This window comes from Heteronotia binoei, unplaced genomic scaffold, assembly GCF_032191835.1.
Source record: "Heteronotia binoei isolate CCM8104 ecotype False Entrance Well unplaced genomic scaffold, APGP_CSIRO_Hbin_v1 ptg000047l___fragment_1, whole genome shotgun sequence".
Classification (NCBI taxonomy): Eukaryota; Metazoa; Chordata; class Lepidosauria; order Squamata; family Gekkonidae; genus Heteronotia; species Heteronotia binoei.
In genome coordinates this window covers 1134805-1157098 of record NW_026799982.1, presented here as the reverse complement: position 1 = coordinate 1157098, position 22294 = coordinate 1134805, and the positions used below count along the sequence as shown (strand labels likewise).

General features: G+C 44.9%; 1 protein-coding gene across 1 annotated transcript in view; it reads left to right on the top strand.

The window, feature by feature from the left end:
• LOC132590490 (multiple epidermal growth factor-like domains protein 10) overlaps positions 1–22294 on the top strand; it is a 164585-nt gene that overhangs the window by 74907 nt on the left and 67384 nt on the right. The window contains exons 9-12 of the mRNA XM_060263397.1: positions 11920–12094; positions 13389–13509; positions 18217–18380; positions 20356–20458. Coding sequence (XP_060119380.1) covers positions 11920–12094; positions 13389–13509; positions 18217–18380; positions 20356–20458 — 563 coding nt within the window. The remainder of the gene's footprint in view (positions 1–11919; positions 12095–13388; positions 13510–18216; positions 18381–20355; positions 20459–22294) is intronic.

Below are 22294 nucleotides of genomic sequence, written 5' to 3'. Positions count from 1 at the left end.
CCACCTCCTATCAAAGTGAAGGGCCAGAGCCACCATGAGGTGCAGGAAATTCTGGACTCCAGGGTCCAGAGGGGGATTCTGTACTACCTAGTCCGATGGAAACACTTTCTCCCAAGCTGTGATGAGTGGGTAAAATCAGGAGACCTACGAGCCCCACAACTGTTAAAGAGGTTTTACCTACTGCACCCAGACAAACCCTGGGCAAGAGTTTAGGGGGGGAGGGCAGTATGTCAGACGTGTAACTTACTTATATTGAATTGTAGCTTAGAAGTACTTGACATGACTAACGCCATGATGTATTCTACTGTGACCCCTGCTTTACTAACCGTAAGAAATGTAGCAAGTACCTTTCCTCAAAACAATCTGTAACTGCAAGAAGAAGAATCTCACACTCGGCCGATTAACCATCTGTGGTCTTTGAAGTTAACATATCCAAGGTTCCTTTCCCCTGGGAAGGAGATAAGGCTATGGGAAGCACCGACTGTCTCTGGGGGTGTGAAAAGGCCGTATTGTTTCCTGCTTTGAAATGTAGAAAAGGCTGGTTTCAGCCTTGAAGGGTATCAAACTCAATCTGCCTCTCTGCTAGAATGTTTGTTCTCAAATAAATGAATTAATTTTGCAACATTATGATCCGTCCCTGTTTGAAGTTCCACATCTTGACACAGTGGTGGCTCCCACTCCCTTGTGGCTGCTCCTCTGTAAGATCTCAGTCATATAACAAAATGTTTAGTTATTTTAGTTTACTTGTTTTCCAGATTTTTCTGTAAGCCTGGGGATTCTCCCAGTTCAGTAGAAAAAAAATCTAATGAGTGTACCTGGCACCATTCTCTGCATTTTTCTGTCCATAAGGAGCTGGGTTCTCAATTAGATATATGATGAAGCCACAGTTTACCAACCCCGTGTAATTTCTTTCTATTAAAAGGAGCTGAGATTTTTATTATCTTTCAGAAAGTCATCTAACATCTGTTGTAAACAATCTGTATGGACAAGAATGTATTGGACTACACTATATAGCATTTCTGATATTTCAAGGATTATGCCTGATTCATGCTGTGTCTTCATTTTTACCATTGGAAGATAGCTTGTGGTCAAGTCGAATTGCAAATGTTCAGATGTAAATAGAAGCGTATGTCTATTTTTGAATATGTTTTCAACATTTCCCCTCTCTAACAAATTGAATGGGTTTAGCCAGGCCCGTAACTATGAGGGGGCCTGTGGGGGCACAGTCCCCCGACTTCTGGACGAGGCCCCCTAACTGGAGGCCCCAAGCAGCCCCCAGGGCCTCTGCCATGGTACTGGGGGCTGCCGCTGGCCATGTGAGCATTTGGCAGGCGAGGGCAGAAGCAGTTCCAGCCTCCCGCTGGAGTTAAAGTGCCCCTGATCAGCTGTTTTGCGGGCCCTTTAACTAGCACAGGGGCTGGGGCTGCTTCTGCCTCCAACCCTGCACACTCTTTTAATGGTGGAGAAGGAAAGGAGGGTGGTGGTGGGGAAAGCAGCAGGGAGAGGAGAGGAGGGAAGGGAAGCTCTTCTTTGCCTGCCCCTCACCACCACCCTCCCTTCCCCGCCATTAAAATAGCACTGAGGGGCTGGAGACAGAAGCAGCCCCAACCCCCATGCTAGTTAAACGGCCTGCAAAACAGCTGATCATCGGGCCCTTTAACTGGGGGGGGGAGGTGGGGGGCTGCTTCTGCCCAGATTGCTGGCTTCTCCTGGCCTCTTTCCCAGTTTCCCTCCCTCCCTTCCAAGCCCTGATCGCTGCCTTCTCCCCGCCTCCTTCCCCTTCCTCCCAGTCCCAGCCCCGATCTCCCTTCCAAGCCCCAATTGCCGCCTTCTCCCCGCCTCCTTCCCCTCCCTCCCAGTCCCAGCCCCGATCTCCCTTCCAAGCCCCGATCGCCGCCTTCTCCCTGCCTCCTTCCCCTCCCTCTCAGTCCCAGCCCCGATCCGGCTTCTCCTGGCCTCTTCCCCTCCCTCCCAGCCCTGATCCCCACCTTCTCGCCTCCTTCCCCTCTCTCCCAGTCCCGATCGTTGCCCATTCTCCTGCCTGTCACTCTCATCACCACCCTCCCTTCCTTGGGGGGGGTAGGGGGGTGTCAGAGAGGGAGAATAACTAGAGGGAAGGTTGTGTGGGGCACTGGGGGACATCAGTGCCCCCTGAAAAATGTAAATTTCTCCCGATCTTCCAAATCCTGGCTACAGCCCTGGGTTTAGCATCTCTATTTTTACTTCATAGGTTAGTAAACAGTTTAGAGCAAAGGGAAATCAAAATGAAAACAATATATTTTAGACATGCCTGGACATATCTAAATTGCATTTTGGCTTTTTTAAAAACTATTAACATCTTTTTAATGGGAAACTTTTTTGTTGATTCAATATTCCTCTCTTTTTCTCTTTTCTTGCAATGATTCACTAATCCTTTGTACCCAAAAATGTCAGACAGCCATATGATCAGCTGTCACTGGAGTTATTGTGTGGGAGTCACTATTCTAAACCATGGTTTTGTTATCAGTGAACTTTTTTTCACTACACCCTCAAAAGCCAATAGACCTGGTGAAGGATGAATGTCTCTCTTTCAGCATTTCCCCAGTTATACACAATGTGTCAAGTCTGCTGTAATGTCTGAGTAGTTTAGGCCCAAACATTGGTTCAGGAAAGGGCTCCTGGGTAAAAACCATACTGTATTCATATGCTGCTAGCTCAACCTCTCCTTCCCCCCTCCTTTCCTTTGTTATGTAGCACAGCTTGGTAACGAGAACATGGGAATAAGATTGTGAAGCCTTCTCAGAGATAACGAGCGCTAAGGAAGCGCCCAAGGCCAACCAAGGCCTGAGAACGATAAAAGTAACAACGATGTGTGAATGTACCTTGCATAGTGTGCCCCCCCCTCAGGAATGCTTTTGATTTGTACCTTAAAAGTTTGCCCTTTGTGTATGCTCACCAGTCTTGCAATCTTTCGTCTATAGCTCTGCAACATGTTACAATAAACTAGAAACTTCTTATCAAGAGAGTCTCGTTATTGAAACATCAGACTTGACATTTTGCAAGACTCCCTTTTTGGGACCTAACCGCTCCGGCAACTTGAAAGGCCCAATGGCCGACCAGATTCCGGATGACGGAGAACTCCCACTCGAACCGGGACCCGAGGGGCCAGCCCCGTGGCATGTCTTAGACCCTAGAAGAGCCGCGGAGTCCCCCCCGGAGTTCCAGCTGGTGCTATCGCCCTGGCAGTACCAGCAGCGGACCTCGACCACCATCATGGACCAGGCCCCGCTGCGCCGAGAGGCCATCCTGAACCGCCACATCAGGACAATTCAGGTGGCCGGATCTGAAGCCGCAAGCCCGAGCTCGGGGGAGACGGGAGAAGCGGACAGCATCATCGTCGTCCAGGTCGGAGACGATGGGGACGATAAGGCGGGAAGCCGAAAGGCCGACTGCGGGGAGCGGAGGCTCTGGGACCAGGACGAGGAGGATTACCAGATGTTCTGGTCGATGGTCCGCAGGGAAGTGGATGGGGCCATAGGAGGGCTGAGAGATGAGGTGCGCGACCTGACCATCCAACTCGGTAGGGCGCTGGGGATACCTACCTCCCGGAGACCGGCTGCAGCCCTGGTGGGACCCCGGGGCCGCCCGAGCCAGCCCGCCACCCCGGCGCGTGCGGGGGCCCCCCTGGCTCCTACCCCGCCGCCGCCAGCGCCTCCGGCGGGGCCGAGAAGTGTGAGCCGTGAGCTGGATGCCACCTTCGACGGAGACCCGGAGGAGGTGAACTACTTCGGGATCCAGGCAAACAGCTTCATGCACTACTGGGGGAGCTCCTTCCCGGACGAATTCAGTCGGGTCGACTACCTGGAGTCGAAGCTGAGAGGGGCCGCAAAAAGATGGTACGTGAGCCTGTGCGAGGCCAGGAGCCCGATCCTGGACGACGTGCACACCTTCCTGCAAGCCTTGCTGACCCAATTTGAAGACCCGCTGCAAGAATCCCGAGCCTTGGCGGCCCTGAGGGACATGCAACAAGGGGCCCGATCCATCCGGGAGTACGCGGCCGAGTTTCAAGCCAACGTTGGCCGTGTGCGGGGATGGAACGAAGTGATGAAAATCGAGCAGTTCACCAGTGGGCTGAACGCCAGCATCCTGGATCGAGCCCTCACCCAGGCCCGCTCAACCACCCTGGTGGGGTGGATTCAACTAGCCGGTGAGGTAGAAAACCTCAAACGGGTGGCTATGCTACGGCAGCACCAGTCGGGGAAAGCCCACCCGAAGGGGGCCCCGGTGAAGAGTGAACAGGCCAAAGCGAAGAAAACCCCGGCTGCCCCGCCAGCGGGACCCCGCAGGTGCTACCGATGTGGAGACCCGAACCACCTGGCATCCGCCTGTCCTCAGCCCCCGCCGGCCCGACCATCCTCGGCCCCGCCAAAACCACCCACCCCAGCTCCGAAGAAGACTCCCGGCCGCCCTAAGGATGCGGCGAAAACCAGCGTGCTGGTGCAGGAGGAACTGCAGGAGGAAGAGGTGCTCCTCTTCCTCAGCTGTTGTTAGCCGCCCTGAGCCTGCTTGGCGGGGGAGGGCGGGATATAAATAAAATTTTACTTACTTACTTACTCTCCGCGGAGCTGGCCGACCTCGCCTGGGTGGAAGAACCGGCGGGAAACGAGCCCGACCTGCTGCTCTGAAGGGCGCCCAACGGCAGGTCGACCGCGACGAGGCGCCGCTGACGGTGAGAGTAAAGGGGAGACTGTACTTTGTGACGGTTAAATTACTGAACCCCAAATTGCGGAGGTTCATGCAGATCCGAGCCCTAATAGACTCTGGGTGCAACAGGGAACTGATTTCTCCCAAAGTGGTGGAGGCATTGGGACTAGAAAGCTCGCAGCTGCCCCACCCCATGCTGTTTGAGCAAATGGACGGGTCCGTGATGTGCGGAGAGCCGTGCACCCGTGAGACGCTGCCCTGCCCCATGGGGATAGAGGAACATTGGGACCAAGAGTTTTTTGTAATTGCCCCCTCCTGCTCCTACCCGATCATGCTGGGGGTGGGGTGGCTGGAAAAGCATGAGCCACTAATCCGTTGGAGGGCGCAGACCATCCGGTTTCTAGATCCAGGGTGCAAACGACACTTCTGGGATCCTACCTGGGGCGCCAAAGCCCCGGTGGCGCACGAGAGGGCGTGTGTGTCAGTAGAGGAAGTGCACCCTGTCCCCGCGGCCTACCGGGACCTAATGCGGGTATTTAGTGAGGAGGAGGCCAACCAACTACCCCCCCACCGAAGCACTGACTGCGCCATAGAGCTGATCTCGGGGGAAGCCCTGCCCAAAGCCAAGCTGTATCAGATGGGGTGGGCTGAGAAGAAGGAGCTTCGCAAGTTCCTAGACTTAAACTTAGCGCGGGGGTTTATCCGGCCAGCCACGGCCCCCCAAGCCGCCCCAGTGCTATTTCGGAAGAAAAAGGACGGATCGCTTAGACTTTGCACAGATTTTCGCGGGATTAACGCGGTGTCCATGTCCAACGCCTACCCCATCCCCCTCATCCGGGACTTGTTGAGCACGGTAGCGGGGGGGAAAGATTTTCACCAAACTGGACTTGCGCGATGCCTACTTCCGCGTGCGCATCAAGGAGGGGGATGAGTGGAAAATGGCTTTCAACACCCCGTTGGGACAATTTGAGTATCTGGTGATGCTGTTTGGACTGCAGGGGGCCCCGGGAGTGTTTATGAACTTCATCAATGATGTGTTGAGAAAGTATTTGTTTAAGGGGGTGGTGGTCTACCTGGATGACATCATTATTTATTCGCAAGATTTGAAATCGCATGTGAAGCTAGTGAGGGAGGTGCTCAGCACGTTGCTGGAGCATCAGTTGTATGCAAAACTGTCTAAATGTGAATTCCACAAAACGGAACTAGACTACTTGGGGTTTCGGGTGTCCGAAGGGCCTGGCAATGGATCCAGCCAAGGTCCAGGCAGTATTGGAGTGGGCTCCCCCGAGGACACGTAGACAGCTCCAATCGTTCCTCGGGTTCACAAATTTCTATAGACAATTCATAGAGGGGTTCGCTCGCATCGCCCTGCCCTTGACTGATCTCCTAAAGACCAAAGGCAAGGGCCCGGAGGCGAAACGGCCCGGGGCGAGGCTAACATGGACGGCCGAGTGCCAGAGAGCATTCGATCACCTAAAACAGCTGTTCACCAGCGAGCCGGTCCTGAGCCACCCGGACGAGCAAAGGGCCTTCGTGGTCCAGTGCGACGCCTCCGACGTGGCTGTAGGAGCCATTCTCATGCAAAGGGACGGGGAGGGAAAACTACGACCCTGTGCCTATATTTCCCGAAAGTTCTCGGACGAGCAGCGCAACTGGTCGGTGTGGGACAAAGAGGCGTTTGCGGTCGTGTTCGCACTAAAAACTTGGAGGTCTTGGCTCGAGGGGGCAAAGATCCCGTTCGAAGTGTGGACCGACCACAAAAACCTCGAAGCTTTAACGGGGAAACGCAAAATGAGTGAAAAGCAGATCAGGTGGGCGGGCTTCTTCTCCAAGTTTGATTTCACGCTGAAACACATCCCGGGGACGAGGAACTTCCTAGCGGACGCTCTGTCAAGACTCCCGCAGCACGAGAGTCAGAGAGAGAAGGTGGTGGACTCCCTAATTCAGCCGTCACAGGTGGCGGCCATGGTCACCACTCGCTCCCAGAAGAGAAAAGAGTTAGAGGGGGTGAATCGCGAACGCATAGAACTGGAAACCAGAAGGGAGGGGGAAGAGCGCCCCGTGGGAGTACAGAAAGGGGGAGATGGGCTGTGGTACAAAGGAAGCAAGCTGTACGTGCCCAAGTGCCTGCGCAGGGAGATTCTCCAGCTGTGCCACTCATCCAAGCTAGCGGGGCACTTTGGCTATGTAAAAACGCTACATTTGGTCAACCGGCAATTCTGGTGGCCCACCCTTCGAAAAGATGTGTCCGAATTTGTCACAAGCTGCCCGATGTGCGTGATGGCCAAAAGGAGGGGGGGAAACCGCCAGGGCTCTTGCAGCCGTTAGAGACAGCCAAGCGCCCCTGGGCCATAGTGTCCATGGACTTCATTGTAGAACTCCCTCCCTCCCGGGGGAAAACCATCATCCTGGTGGTGGTGGATACTTTCTCCAAACAGGCCCATTTCATCCCCTGCACCCAACTACCCACAGCAAAGAAACTGGCAGCGCTATTCTTTGATCACGTCATAAAACTACACTCATTCCCAGAGAAGGTCATTAGCGACCGCGGGCCTCAGTTCGTTGCCACCTTCTGGCGGGAGTTCTGTAAATTAGTGGGAATGGAGCAGGGATTGAGCTCCGCCTACCACCCCCAGACGGACGGACAGACGGAGAGGGTTAACGGGGTGCTAGAGCAATACTTGAGGTGTTTTGTGAACCAACGACAGTCCGATTGGGTCGACCTGCTCCCCTTTGCAGAATATTGCTACAACAACAGCCTGCAGAGCTCCACCAAAGCCTCCCCCTTTTCCACAGCGTTTGGCTACGAAGGGAAACCCCTCCCTCTCCTCCCGGGAGGGGTTAGTCGAGACGCTCCCACTACATTCGAGCAATGGTGGGAGGGGCCGAGCAAATGTTGGCCAATCATAAGGGAAAACTTGGAAGCGGCTAAGGAGGCTTACAAGAAGCAATATGACAAATCCCATATCCCGGCGGGAGAATTCAAGATAGGGGATTCTGTGTACCTTTCAACCAAGAACCTACCTCTAACCCAACCTTCCCGCAAACTAGCGGTCAAGTTTCTGGGGCCATTCAGGGTGAAAAGGGTGATCAATCCAGTAACTGTGGAATTGGACCTGCCCCCCGTCTTAGGTAAAATCCACCCTGTCTTTCATTGCAGCTTGATCCGCCAGGACCCCGGGCCGTCCAGCTGGCATCCTCCACCCCGCGGGGGCCACCACCGCCCCAATCGACCGCTGTGCCTTCAACCAAGAAGCCCCGGAGCATGATGCAACCAACCGCCCTCCCCGCGCGGTGGAGGGGGCTTGGGGGGGGGCAGTATGTCAAATCTGCTGTAATGTCTGAGTAGTTTAGGCCCAAACATTGGTTCAGGAAAGGGCTCCTGGGTAAAAACCATACTGTATTCATATGCTGCTAGCTCAACCTCTCCTTCCCCCCTCCTTTCCTTTGTTATGTAGCACAGCTTGGTAACGAGAACATGGGAATAAGATTGTGAAGCCTTCTCAGAGATAACGAGCGCTAAGGAAGCGCCCAAGGCCAACCAAGGCCTGAGAACGATAAAAGTAACAACGATGTGTGAATGTACCTTGCATAGTGTGCCCCCCCCCTCAGGAATGCTTTTGATTTGTACCTTAAAAGTTTGCCCTTTGTGTATGCTCGCCAGTCTCACAGTCTTTCTTCTATAGCTCTGCAACATGTTACAATAAACTAGAAACTTCTTATCAAGAGAGTCTCGTTATTGAAACATCAGACTTGACACAATGTATAGTTCTGCATTGTTTCATTGAATGCCTGGTTATTTCTGGATCCAGTTCAGAGTTCCCATCCTGGCCTTTAAAGCTGTAAATGGCCTGGGACCAAGATACTTTAAGGATTATCTCTTCCAGTATGAACCTGCATGAATATTCAAATCAATATTGTGTCTAAGCCTTGCCAGAAATGACATTGTTGGCAGCTAGCAAACAGACCTAGACATTCTCCAATAAGAAATTGTGCCATTGGTTGTTTTTCTTATCTACATCCAAGAAAAATTCTAAATACCAGTACTGAGATAGCATCAGGGGAACCTTCAGTAGTTTCCTGGACAATGTGAGACTGCATAGTTCATAGGATAAGTGGTTTGTAGAGGATTCTTAATTCTCAGTCCCTTAGGTAAAATGTCCAAGTGTTTGCATTTTGCAAGAAAGAAAATATCAGTCTGTACCTGTGCGAGCTTCTTTGTAAGGTTGATGGAGTTCCATTCCATGTGGCAATGTGGTGCATTCCATGTAGATAGATCCAGGTAAGCAGCCGTGTTGGTCTGAAGCAGTAGAACAAAGTTGGAGTCAAGTAGCACCTTTAAGACCAGCAAAGTTTTATTCAGAATGTAAGCTTTCATGTGCATACACATTTCTTCAGACGAGGAATCAGGTACAGTGAGCAGAGCTACAAAGAGCTGTTAGGTAGTGGTTTAGAATGCAAACCTTTGATCTTGAGCATAAGTGTGAGAAATCAATAAAAGCAGTAACGTAAAAATGTGAGAATGTCTGCTAATCATTCTATTGTTTATAAGCTTGGGCCAAAATGAGGGCATTTCTTTCTCAGAAGTTTTTCCCATCTAACTAATTTACCTTTTAACATGTAGTTAACAGATAGTTTGCCATTAGAAGAAAAATACATTAAAATATAGTGGAAGATGGGTTTTTCTGTTGTTGGTCCTCTGGGACAAGTTAGCCACTGTGAAACAACACTGGACTAGATGGATGATGCAACAAACTCTTAGATTTAGAAATTATTATTCTACTCTCAGCTATAATTTCAACTGGTTTGTTTAGCATTCTAGGTTATAAGGCCTATAGTTCCATTTGTTTGCATCTGAGGCCCACTGGATGGGATAGGAAAAGACACTTTGAGATACCAGCCAAGTTGTGAGAATTCTGACTGATAAGTATAAACCAGAACCAGAGAATTCCCTGTGATAGTTGAGGTAGGGGGAATACATCAACCAAAGGAATTGCTGGTGGCTGAACAGCAACATAACTGGGAAGCAATGCACCTTCACTGGGCATCTGACCTGGGGCTTGCTTCAAAAAGTTGGGGTGGGGAGGCAGAAAAAGGAAGGGAAACTGCTCTTCATCTGTTATCTGAAGGAAGTGAGGAAGTGTGCACCTGTTAAACTTTTCCTTTCCTGGTCTAAGGAGATGGTATACTTTAAGGGCCATGGTGAAGTGAGGAGGATAGGTATGTGAACTCCCATTCTCTTTGTCTTACACATTGACACTATCCAGCATATTGGCAGGCTTGCATTTTTGTTTCTGGATGTCTGACTTAATACTTAATGCCACTGAAGTTTTGCCATTTTCTGGGATATATTGATTATCTTAAATATCTTTTTAGCTACTGGAACTTGACTGCTATACCATTCAACTACATAAATTATTCAGTCTTATTTAGATAATTCTCAGTAGCTGTTTTATTGCAAAAGAATTTCAGAAGCAGACTAGAATGGGGGATTGCAGAATTACATGTTATTACAACACTCAGGAGAATGAAACCCCCAGGTCTTAACAGAGATATTGGGCTCTTTTCTTACTACACATGCTACATCACTCAGTTCTCACATCTATTTATTATTATCTGTATGCTAATTTGGTGCTATTCACAGGTTTTACCAACTGCTTTGGTAACAGTATCTAAATTTGCAAATAATCTAATTTTAGCTGTACTTATCACTCGGTTATTTATGCATCTTGACTCCAATTAGCCCTTCCTGGAAACTAGCTCCCCTCCCTCTCTACCTATATATAATGGTTGGTGAAGTCTGTTTCAATGTATCTGAAACATTGTTTATGCTCACAAAAGCTTGTACCCAGAATTAAACGTTGTTGGTCTTAAAGGTGCCACTGGACTCAAACTTTGTTCCTCTTTGAACTGTTCCCATTGAGGAAATTCTAGTTAGCTAAAAAATGCAAGAATAATCATAGTGAAAAAAGAATTACAGTTAGATATAAAAAGTAAAAGATTGAGGTTTGAGTATTTGAGAGCAGTCTTAGTTTAGTATGAGTTTAATTCTTTTGAATTGCACTAGGGCTGTTCCAAGAATACATCTCTATCTTTCATTCTCTGTTTTCCCAGATGTTTCAGAAGTATGAATCAAGGACCCAACAGCTAGAGAAAGTTCCTGCTGTTACTGCTTCCCATATATATATATATATATATATATATATATATATATGAACACACCACTATGTGTATTGTTAAATTTTGTCAATATTGTAAATATGCATGTGACTGCAATTTAATAGTAGCAGACTTTGAGGAAGTCAAAGAGACGTAAATAAGAAAGGAGTCTCACAGAGAGATATTTTTTTTAAAAGAAAAAAGAATAACGGAAGGAATGCAGCCTTCTGCCATAGTTCATTTAATGTGTCTGGACTTGGATTCACTTTTTCTAGAATGCCGTAGGGAGTATGACTTCAATCAGCAATCAGAGTCCATCTTAAAACAGGCTGCCTATTGTAAACATAATTGATCTGGATATTAAGGCTTCCCTTTGGTGAGAGTTAAGCTAAGTGCTTTGTCTGTCAGAGCACCACAGAGCACCCTATTGTGTCAATTTTCTGTGGCAATATATCTTAGCACAGCTGATGATGTCCATTTGTTACAAGACAACAGCTGTACGGCTGGCCATTGAATGGAGCTGCTGTTTTCAGGTAGAAACAGCTGGTCTGTCACCAGGTATGAAATCCTACATTCACAAAGGTGGCAAGTGCCCCGGCGTCTTTTCCTGTTAAAGTAATTTGCCATCACTTCTAGGAAAGAAATCAGCTTCAGTCTTAAACAATTTTAAGTAGAGAGCATTTAGTTTTGAAAGTGCTATATCAATTAGCAAAGAAATTAAACTTTCAAGAAGGAAGATATATTTCACAATACATTATGAAATCAAGGTTCCCCAATATGATTATAACCATATTATTTTAAATTCCTGTGTGATCTCTAAGTTTCCATAATACAGAAAGAAGAAACATTATTTAAGGAATGGAATTCAAATTTCTGAATTACGTTACTAAACAGTCGTGGAAAAATACAGCATGTGTTCCTATGTTCCCTCACCCCCAAATATGGATTATTATTTTTTTTTTAAAGGCTTCTATGCAAAATCCTTTTATGCATGTTTATAATACTATTTTTCTGCACTGGCCTCTTGGTATCATGTTTAGCTCCAAATGTTTTATTCCTTTCATTCCTTTGTGGCAGCTGTCACCCTATGTCTGGAGAATGCTCCTGCAAACCGGGCTGGTCTGGACTGGACTGTAATGAGACATGTTCCCCAGGATTCTATGGTGAATCTTGTCAACAAATCTGCAGTTGCCAAAATGGTGCTGACTGTGATAGTGTGACTGGAAAATGTATATGTGCTCCAGGTTTTAAGGTAAATAATTCTGATCCTTATTAACTCTTTCAGCATTGCTATCAGCCCATTAGACTCAGAGTAGCCTTCTTTTATTAATACTAATAAAGATGTAATCAGATAAATTAAGTAAGAAAACAGTTTTAAAATTATATCTAGAGGTTAAATGGATCTGCTAGAATCACATACCCAGCAGAAGAGAATAGAAAACTTCCAATGAGGTATAAATACTGACTATGCTGGAAGAAAAATATGAAGAACAGCAGATGCAGTACTGATCTAGGGATTAAAGTAATAGTGTTGAGTCATACTATTAATAAATAGCCCCCCCCCCAGATAATGCTATTTGTTGTTTAAAAGATCTGCTGAATTATACTCTTTTGTAATTGTTCTTGGTCAATTGTTTCTATTTACGTAGATTAAAATTATATGATCCAAATTGCTTCTGCTTAGGGTAGAAGCAAATGAATAAAATGTATTCAAAGGTATGTGATCCCTCATAGCAACTGATATAAAATAAATGATAACATGGCAGATATGATGCATATATTGACTTTATCCAACTTTTTTGTGTCAGGAGAAAATATTAGCAACACTTGTAATTATCAAATGGCCTAGATAACTCCTAAGGGAAAATCTGCCCTGACCTGAATAGATTGGGCTAACCCAATTGAATCAGATCTTAGAAGCTTATCAGGGTTGGCCCTGGTCAGTATTTGGATGGGAGCAGGGCTTTTTTTGTAGAAAAAGCCCAGCAGGAACTCATTTGCATATTAGGCTACACCACTGACACCAAGCCAGCTGGAACTGCATTCCTATGTGTTCCTGTTTTTAAAAAAAGCCCTGGATGGGAGACTACCAAGGGGTACCAAGGTTGCGACACAGAGGCAGGTAATGGCAAACTACCTCTGAATGTCTCTTGCCCTAAGTGAGTTGCGACTTAATCACAAAAGACAGAAATCTAAAAAGACTGGGAATTTCATACAGAACCTTTTTCCAACAAGAAGATAATATCTTTTTCCACAGTGAGTTCATCGTGTATGGAAATCATCTCAACATAGGAAAAAGTGTAACATACAATGGAACAATTGTAGCACAATCCTATGCATGACCTATAATAATCACTGGGGTTGGCTTCCAGATGAGTTTGCATATGACTGCACCATTAGATATCTGTTCATTTTAATAACTATATGATTCATTTAGACATTTCCTAGAAATCAAGAGATAAACAAGAAGTCCAAACAAAATAATTCTTCTTCTCTAAATTCTTTACTTTTTATTCCTCCCCCCCCCCCCCCAAATAAATGTTTAGGGCCCTGATTGTTCTGTCCCGTGCCCTCTTGGAACATATGGAGTGAAATGTTCTTCTACATGCAGCTGCAAAAACAAGGCCATCTGCTCCCCTGTGGATGGTTCTTGTACCTGCAAAGCAGGTAAGGTAAATAATTTATGTCTTATAGGGCTCATATGAACTTTAAAAATTCAGAATCAAGGGTTTTTTTAAGAGAAGAAGGATAGTCATAGGCTAATAATTTGACAGACATTAGTTTGGCAGTCCTATTGGCTGTTTCTATTTTTAAAATCAGACAAAACTTCTTACTTTTCATGTATGTCATCTCAGTTTTTTTTTTAACTGACTGCTTCTTAAAAACCCAGAAACTTGATCTAATTATACTACTGGCCAGATGCATGAGACTGCATAAAGGAAGCAGGAATAAAATTCAGCTTCTATTGTGCCACCCTGAGCAGTCCATTTACTTTCTTGGATTTAGGAGGGTCCATAACCCTGTATACAGTTGTGCTGCTAATCATATGTTGCTAGAGAAATTGAATCCTTATTTTTAGTTCATAAAATTTCTAAACTTCTAGCCTAGCATATAAGTACATGGGAATGTTATATAAAATTGCAGTAACTTTAATTATCACTATATCTGGTTCTTTTAAAATTTTGTTGTGAAAGTACATGATGGCATGCTTCAACCACGCACTCTTTGTATCTGTAGCATCTCATTTGTAGCTGGAAACTCAGAACAGACTCATGAGGCAGCTTCATCACAACATGTGTGTTTTGAATGACTTATGGATTAGACTGAGCACTGTTATTTTCTCCTAGCTGTAAACAAAGCATATAATTAGAAACCCATTTTGTGTTGGTGTTGATGATCACAGGTGACTGCAGCTCACATTATATAAACTTATATACAAAGTGTCTTCTATAATATGAACTGGATCCAGCCAGCTTTTCTGCTGGTGAAAAAGGAAACAGGGGTCCCCTTTAAATACCCTCCCTCTGAAGAAAGGGCTATGCTAGGAATTATGAGTTGTGCATGGACAAAAGCCATGTGGGATGGTTGCTGTTAAAAGTGGACCTCCCTGTCAAACCCCATAGGGTTCTATGTGGTTGCACAGACCCATGGTTAAACAGGTCTGTCCCTATTGTGTTTGATTTCATTCTAAAATTCTACTCCTCATTCATGACTGAGTGTCAACATAAGAGACAACACTGGCTAATCGTATTAATCATATTAATCAATTTTCTATGGACACTCCTCTAAAAATTGTGTATATAAATTGTTAATTGGGTATATAAGACTTTCAAATAATCCAGAAGTAATGTCTTATCTTAGAATAGTAATTCTGGTAGATGTGTTGTTGCCTGATTTCTTTTTTAAAAAATTATTGAAAATCTCATATATAACAATTAAAACTAAGATGGATGATACAGGAAAAAATGCAAAAAAGAAAAATGGGGGGGGGGGAATCAAAGAAACATATCATTAAAGATTTTACAGAATTTTCTCCATGACAATGCCAAATGCAATCACATTGCTAAATCTAAAATTTACACATACTCTAATATCATGACCAATCATATATTGTTTTCTGTTATTTAAACTTCTTATTCTTCAGATCCACAAATCATCAGATCATTTTTTTTCTTTTACATGCAGAAAGTCAATAAGGAGCTTCCAACTAAGGTCGTTTTCGCACTCACCTCCAGCCGGCGCGACCCCCCTCTTCACCGCGCAGGATCTGCGCGGATTTCGCACTAAATGCCGCGGAGCAGCCTTTTGCGCCGGAAACTCCCGGCGCAAAAGCCGCGCAAACGCCAAACTGCTTTTTGGCGATTTACGTTTGAGCGGCTTTTGCGCCGGGAGTTTCCGGCGCAAAAGGCTGCTCCGCAGCATTTAGTGCGAAATCCGCGCAGATCCTGCGCGGTGAAGAGGGGGGTCGCGCCGGCTAGAGGTGAGTGCGAAAACGACCTAATAGTTTAATAATGTAAATAAATCTCCAAGGTGTTTGGGGCACTTAGAATTTTCATTGGCTCATTGCCTACTTATGATGATATATCCAAAGCCTGGTTAAATGCTCAATCCATTCTAAGGTTAATCTAGTGCAAAGGTGGGATAGATAGTAAGCTGCTTTACCCTAATTAAATAAAAATAGATCTGCATCAGCTGAACATGTGACTGTTTGAAGATAGATCCTCTTAAACCTTTGTCTACCTGGGTGTAAAGAAAGGGCTAGTAGTATGACAGTTACTGTTTATATTTAATTCGATTTATACCCCGCCCTCCCTGCCAAGGCGGGTTCAGGGCAGCTTACATCAAATCATAGTAAACTATGATTGTACTGTAAATTATGATTGTACTTGTACTGTTTAATGGTTTTATTGATTTTATGACTGCAAATCATAGTAAACTATGATTGCAGTCATAAAATCAATAAAACCATTAAACAGTACAAGTTAATCCACAGTTGGTGCTAACAAATCAGATGTTACTCATATTCTTTGTCTTCGTCGGGTTCAGTTTCAATTGGCTCAGCTTAAGTCAACCAGCCATGGTTTACAGCGCCTGATCCAGGCTTTCTGGGTCAGGTCGGCTCTCCATAAGTAGATAGAGCGGGGTGTCATCAGCATACTGATGGCAACCCAGCCCATACCTCCGGACAATCTGGGCAAGGGGTTGCATGTAGATGTTAAACAACATTGGGGATAGAACCGCCCCCTGAGGCAAACCACAGTTAAGAGGGTGTCTCCGGGATGACTCTCCCCCAATTGACACCCTTTGTCCCCGACCACATAGGAAAGAAGAAAGCCACTGTAAGGCTAGCCCCTGAATCCCTGCAACAGTGAGGCAGTGGGCTAGCAGCTGATGGTCGACTGTATCGAACGCAGCTGATAGGTCTAACAGCATCAGTACTGCTGAGCCATCTCAATCCAGATGTCACTGGAGGTCATCCACTAGGGCAACCAGAACTGTCTCCGTCCCATGGCCTGGGCAGAAGCCAGACTGGTGGGAGTCTAGGATGGAAGCATCCTCCAGAAACTGTAGCACTACTGCACTCTCAATAATTTTCCCCAAAAAAGGTAAATTTGAGACGGTCGATAGTGTGCCAATTCGGCCGGGTCTAGGGTGGACTTTTTAAAGAGAGGGCAGACCACTGTCTCTTAAAGAGACATTGGAAAAAGCACTTCTGAGAGAGATCTATTTACGATATCCTGTATAGGATATCAGCGCTCTTCCTGACACGGGTCCAGATCACATGTTGTTGGGCATACAGCGGAGAGTATTCTGTCAACTTCCTCCAAACTGAGCATTTTAAAATGATCCAAAGCTGGTCCAGAAGACAGGTATGGAGCCTCGAGTTCCCATACTGTTTCAACTGTAGCAAGAAGATCGTGACGGAGCAACAAGATCTTGTCTGTGAAAAAATTCGCAGAAGCCTCACAGTCAATATCCAATTCCCTGCAATTTGGGCTGCCTTGCGGCAGTACTTTAAGCGATCGAATTACTCTAAATAATTGTGCCAGGCGCGATGTTGCAGACGCAATCTTGGCCGCAAAGAAAGCTTTCTTTGTGGCTTTGACTGCCATCTCATAGGACCTCATAAACTCTCTCTAAGATGTTCTGGTTGCTTTGTCTCGAGTCCGCTGCCACTGCCTCTCTAGCCGTCTGAGCCCTTGTTTCATCAGCTGTAGCTCCAGGGTATACCACGGTGCGAGCTTAGAAGGGGGTGCAGAGGGTGCCATGGTGTGTTCTCATCAATGGTCCTGGAGAGTCGATAATGCCACGACTCTACCAGGTCATCTACAGAATCACCAGGGGGCCAGGGACCATTCCAGGTCCATCAGACTCTGCGGGCGAGCTAAAATACACTCGCTGCCTAAACAGGCTTGAGCCTGGACATCCACACAGGCCTTTAGGGCATAGTGGTCCAACCATGGCACCACTTCCACAGCAACCTGGTCCACTACAACCCCCGTCATAAAGATCAGATCCAGCATGTGCCCCGCCTGTTGAGTGGGTGTTGTAACAACTTGGGAGAGTCTCAGTGTCGTCATGGATGACACTAGGTCTGTCACTTGAATGGAGGCCGGGTCATCGGCATGGACATTGAAATCACCCAGGATCAAAAGCCTTGGGTGTTCCAAAGCCCAGCCTGTCACGACCTCCATCAGGAACAGTAAGGCGCTGGCCGGTGTGTTAGGGGGACGGTACACCAGCCAAACCGCCAATCCCTCCCCAACATCCCACACCAGGCTGACACATTCAATGATGGCAATCTTTGGTAACGGGAATGCCCGAAAGGAGTAAGCCTCCCGTATTAATAGAGCCACCCCTCCCCACCGTCCGCTAGTCTGTGATTGGTGAAAGACTGAGTATCCTGAGGGAGGGGTGACCTGGGAGAGAGTCACTGTCTCCCTGTCGCACACCCAGGTCTCAGTCACACAAGCCAGGAAGTCATGAAGGACTGAGGTTTTATTATTTATAGGCCTGGCATTAAATAATACCAATGACGGAGGCGAGTAATTCGACCTGGCCCCACTACCTGCTACCATTGGGATGGGACACAGAGCAGAAGGAGGGCGAGCTTCCCCATATCTCCGCCCCCTTCTTTTATTACCATATCTGTTCCCACTGTTTGGAATCCAGGATGAAATATGGATGGCAACTTGTTGGATAATTTAAACCTTCTGACCCAGAGCTGAACTGAGAATATATAAGACTGATGTGGTGATGCCGCCAACAGGCTCTTATTCTTAATTAAGCATTGTCCCTGCTGCTTTTTATCCAAAAGAGATTTCAGATTTGTTTCTCTTTATTGAAAGCAGATTTTTTTTTAAATTGTGACAGGTTGGCATGGAGTGGATTGCTCTATAAACTGCCCTAGTGGAACATGGGGTCTTGGTTGTAATTTAACTTGCCAGTGCCTTAATGGGGGAGCTTGCAACACTCTGGATGGAACTTGTACCTGTGCTCCAGGATGGAGAGGAGAAAAATGTGAACACCATTGTCAGGTAACTAAACAATCCACTAAATGATGGAGTGTAAGGCCATGATGTTGTTTCAGAAAATGTTTGTATTGCCCTGCTGAGTTTAGGATGATGCATTGTTTGAATGATGCTTCAGACATATTTATACCAACAGTATCACAGTGTGTGGAGTCACATGTGTTTGATAATCACTAATTATTTTTCCCCAGAATATAGTTGAGGGACTTTCTTCTCAAATCTGATTATATTCTTGGAAAATGCTTCTTTTAATCTTTCTTCTTAATTTTAAAATGTATTACAGAGAAGCTGAATAGATCCAGGTGGGCAGCCATGTTGGTCTGAAGCAGTAGAGCAAAGTAAGAGTCCAGTATACCAACAAAGTTTTATTCAGAAAAGCTTTTATATGCATACATACTTCATTAGACAATGGAATGGAAAGCAGAGCTGCTTATAGCTGGTAGGCTGTGGTTTAGAATGCAAAGTGGTATAAAGTTAGAATCCAATGGCAAAATTAACAGATTGAAAGAACATTTGGTCTGGATAGCATTTGTGTGGGAAACCAATAAAACAGTAAAGCTGAATAACATTATTCTTTAGTCACATACTGTGGTGGTGTGTTATATGACTGAAGGAAGGAACTGGGTAGTTAATCCTTGAGCTGTGCTGTAAAAATATAGGTGTGAATGTTAAGCAGCGGTCAGTATATCTTATTTGGTCAGCAAGTTATACTGTTACAATGTTGTGATCATTTTTGGCTTTGGAGTTTTAATTTTGATCTTTTCCCTTCATCATTGAGCTGGAAGCTGTAAATGTGCCTAACATATATTTATATGGTTACCAAGTCATAGAATCACATACAGGCCATCTAGTCGAATCTCCTGCTCAATGCAGTATCAGTCTAGAGCAGTGGTCCCCAACCTTTTTAGCATTAGGGACCGGTTTCGTAGAAGACAACTTTTCTATGGACCCGGGGGGGGGGGGGTGGTTTTGGAATGATATAGTTATGCATTTTATTTCTATTATTACATTGTAATATATAATGAAATAATACAACTCATGGCCCAGTACCGGTCCATGGCCTGGGGGTTGAGGACCCCTGGTCTAGAACATCCCTGCCAAGTGTTTGTCCAGCCATTGTTTAATGACTGCCAATTTATAGACAATTGCTTAACATTCACATCTAAATTTTATACCCCACCCTTCTCTACCCAAAGGAGTTTTGGAGCACCTTACAATCCCCACAACAGACACCCTGTGAGATAGGTGGGGCTGAGACAGTTCTGTGACTGACCCAAGGTAACCCAGCTGGCTTTGTGTGGAGGAGTAGAGAATCAAACCCAATCCTCTGAATTACAGTCTACCACTCTTAACCACTACTACAGTAAACTACACCAAAAGAGAAAGATAGGGTATGTGTGGAAACAGTCCTCTGTTGTGTAATGCTTTCCTCTGCTGCTGGGTGCTTTTATGCTCATTGAAAGACATTGGTTCTGTGAACAAAACCTCTTAGCTGTGCAGGAATGCATTCTGTGCTGAAGGACTGCAGTATAGGCAGAAGCAAAGCTTAGGGCCTAAGCCATCATTAGTGACTGCTCCAAAAAAAGTTTTAATTCAGTGGCACCTTTAAAGACCAACAAAGTTTTATTCAAGGTATAAGCTTTTGTTTGCAACATGGCTGACCACCTGGATCTCTGTTCCAGAAAAGAAACTTATTTTGCATACACAAACGTTAGTTTGAGTGACAGTTACTAGTTCCATTTAACTAAATCTCAGTACTTGAAATTGGTCTGATCTCTGATTGTTTTATACTGTGAAGAAGTTCCAGAATAATATGAAGCTTTAAGGCTGAAGTCCTAAGAAGATTTTCCTGGGAGTAAGCTCCATTGAATAACATGAGACTTAGGTTTGAGTAGACCTGCTTCAGATTTCTCACTGTCTCTTGCACATTAGCTGTATCACTATAACATTTATAATTATTTCATCTTTTGTTCTCTGGTAGGATGGTACTTATGGGTTGGACTGTGCTGAGCGGTGTGACTGCAGCCATGCAGATGGCTGTCACCCAACTACTGGCTACTGTCGCTGTCTCCCTGGATGGTCAGGTAAATTAGAAATCAGTAAAAATAATATGAAGGTAGTTCCCAAATGATTCATTTATTATATTTATTTATATGTTTGTCTCACTTTCTGTTCAAAATGAATACTCAAGACAGCTAACAAAAATAAAACATCCTAATAAAATATCAATATTAAATTTCAATCAGAATTAATAAAAAGGGAGCTTGTTGCAGCTCCTTTTGAGAGCCTGAAGGAAGAAGATGCCAAATGGCCACCACTATTCCAAAGCTATATCATCTAAATGTGTCACAGGCAGTGAGTTTGAAACACAAAAAGAGGGAAACATGTCAGTGAAGTCTAGACATACCAAATGGCTTGAACAAGATAGTATGCTGGTGCTGAGTGTCTGAAAAAATCCCCACCCACATAAAAATGTTGGTATTGTCAGCAATGATATCCTCTGTTATTTGTGAATGTGAAAAATGAAGCAGGGTGGGCTCTATAATATAGCACAAGATTTGCCACTTTGGTAATTTTATTCATAGTACAGAACTAGTGGGCTGATTGAGGTAAACATGTCTGATGCTGGAACTGAATTAGGAAAGCAGAAAGAAATGTAGATGAATAAATAGAATGTGGTATTTGAAGTAATTAAGATGACCACAAAATGAAGAGCATGTTTTCAAAAAAGGATGTCTAAATGTATCTGTAAATCAAAGAATGATTATTGAAATTAATTTTGCAATTGCAAAAATTATGCTTCTTTCTGCTGCCACAAGTCAGTGAAACATTTACCATTGGTTTCTTATGCCCATTTTTGTGCTCTTAGTATGCTTGAGAAGCAAAATATGTAAAAAGCTAGGAAAATACTATATTTAAGATATATTTATATTTATCATATTTATATTCATCATTCATTATCTTAAAACCAGTTGTACTCAAAGAATTATGGGAAAGGGCAGACTATACAAATAAATAAATAAAAAAATAAATTTCAAACTGTTGTCCTGTCTCAGTTGAAAACTGAAGGCAATATAAAATAAGAGTTGAACATGGTCATACCTTGGTATTTCTGGTATTCTTCTTTTCACATGTATGAAAAGACTAGAATTAGGAAATGCTGAATAAACAGGCAAAACTTCTGGAAATAACACTGTGCCAGTCATTGCTGTTCACTTAATGAAGAAATCATTATGAGAAATCTAACAGAATCAGACACTCAGGCAGGCAGGGCTTTTTTTCTGAAAAAAAAAAAAAGGTGCTGGACTCTCAATAGGGAAATGAAGAAGAAACACATGAGTACCCCTCAAGAATTTTTGTTTCCACAAAGAGGTTCCAGAATTCCATTCCACCATGTTCCCCCAGGAAAAAAGCCCTCCATTCAGGGAAGAATTTGGAATGCTCTTTCTTGCTGCTTCCAATATTTGCTCTCTGTTTTTTTTCTTGCTACTAGGCATGTTTTAATATGTAAATTCTGTCAGATTTAGAAAACCATAATGTCACAAAAATTTACTTCTGAACAAAAGACCTCAAAAATGCTGTCTTCAGAGATAGCATCATAATAAAAATACTGTGATAATTTTATTCAATATGTGCAGACTTTTACTTGAATTATTACTGCCAGTGTTACTCTTCCTCCTGGTCTTTTTGGCAGCATTTCTACATCCTCTTTATTTATTTTTATCATTTATACTTATCCCATCTGCTGGAACACTCTAGGCAGCACTTTTGGCAGCAACCACCAGTTATATGACAGCAGCCACCAGTTAACCAGAGTGTAATTTTGTCAGGCAGTTGCCACCAGACTTAGCTTTCCAATGAATGCATCTGTATGATGATGCCCAGAAACACTTGTGTTTCTAAACACTTATTGGTTCATT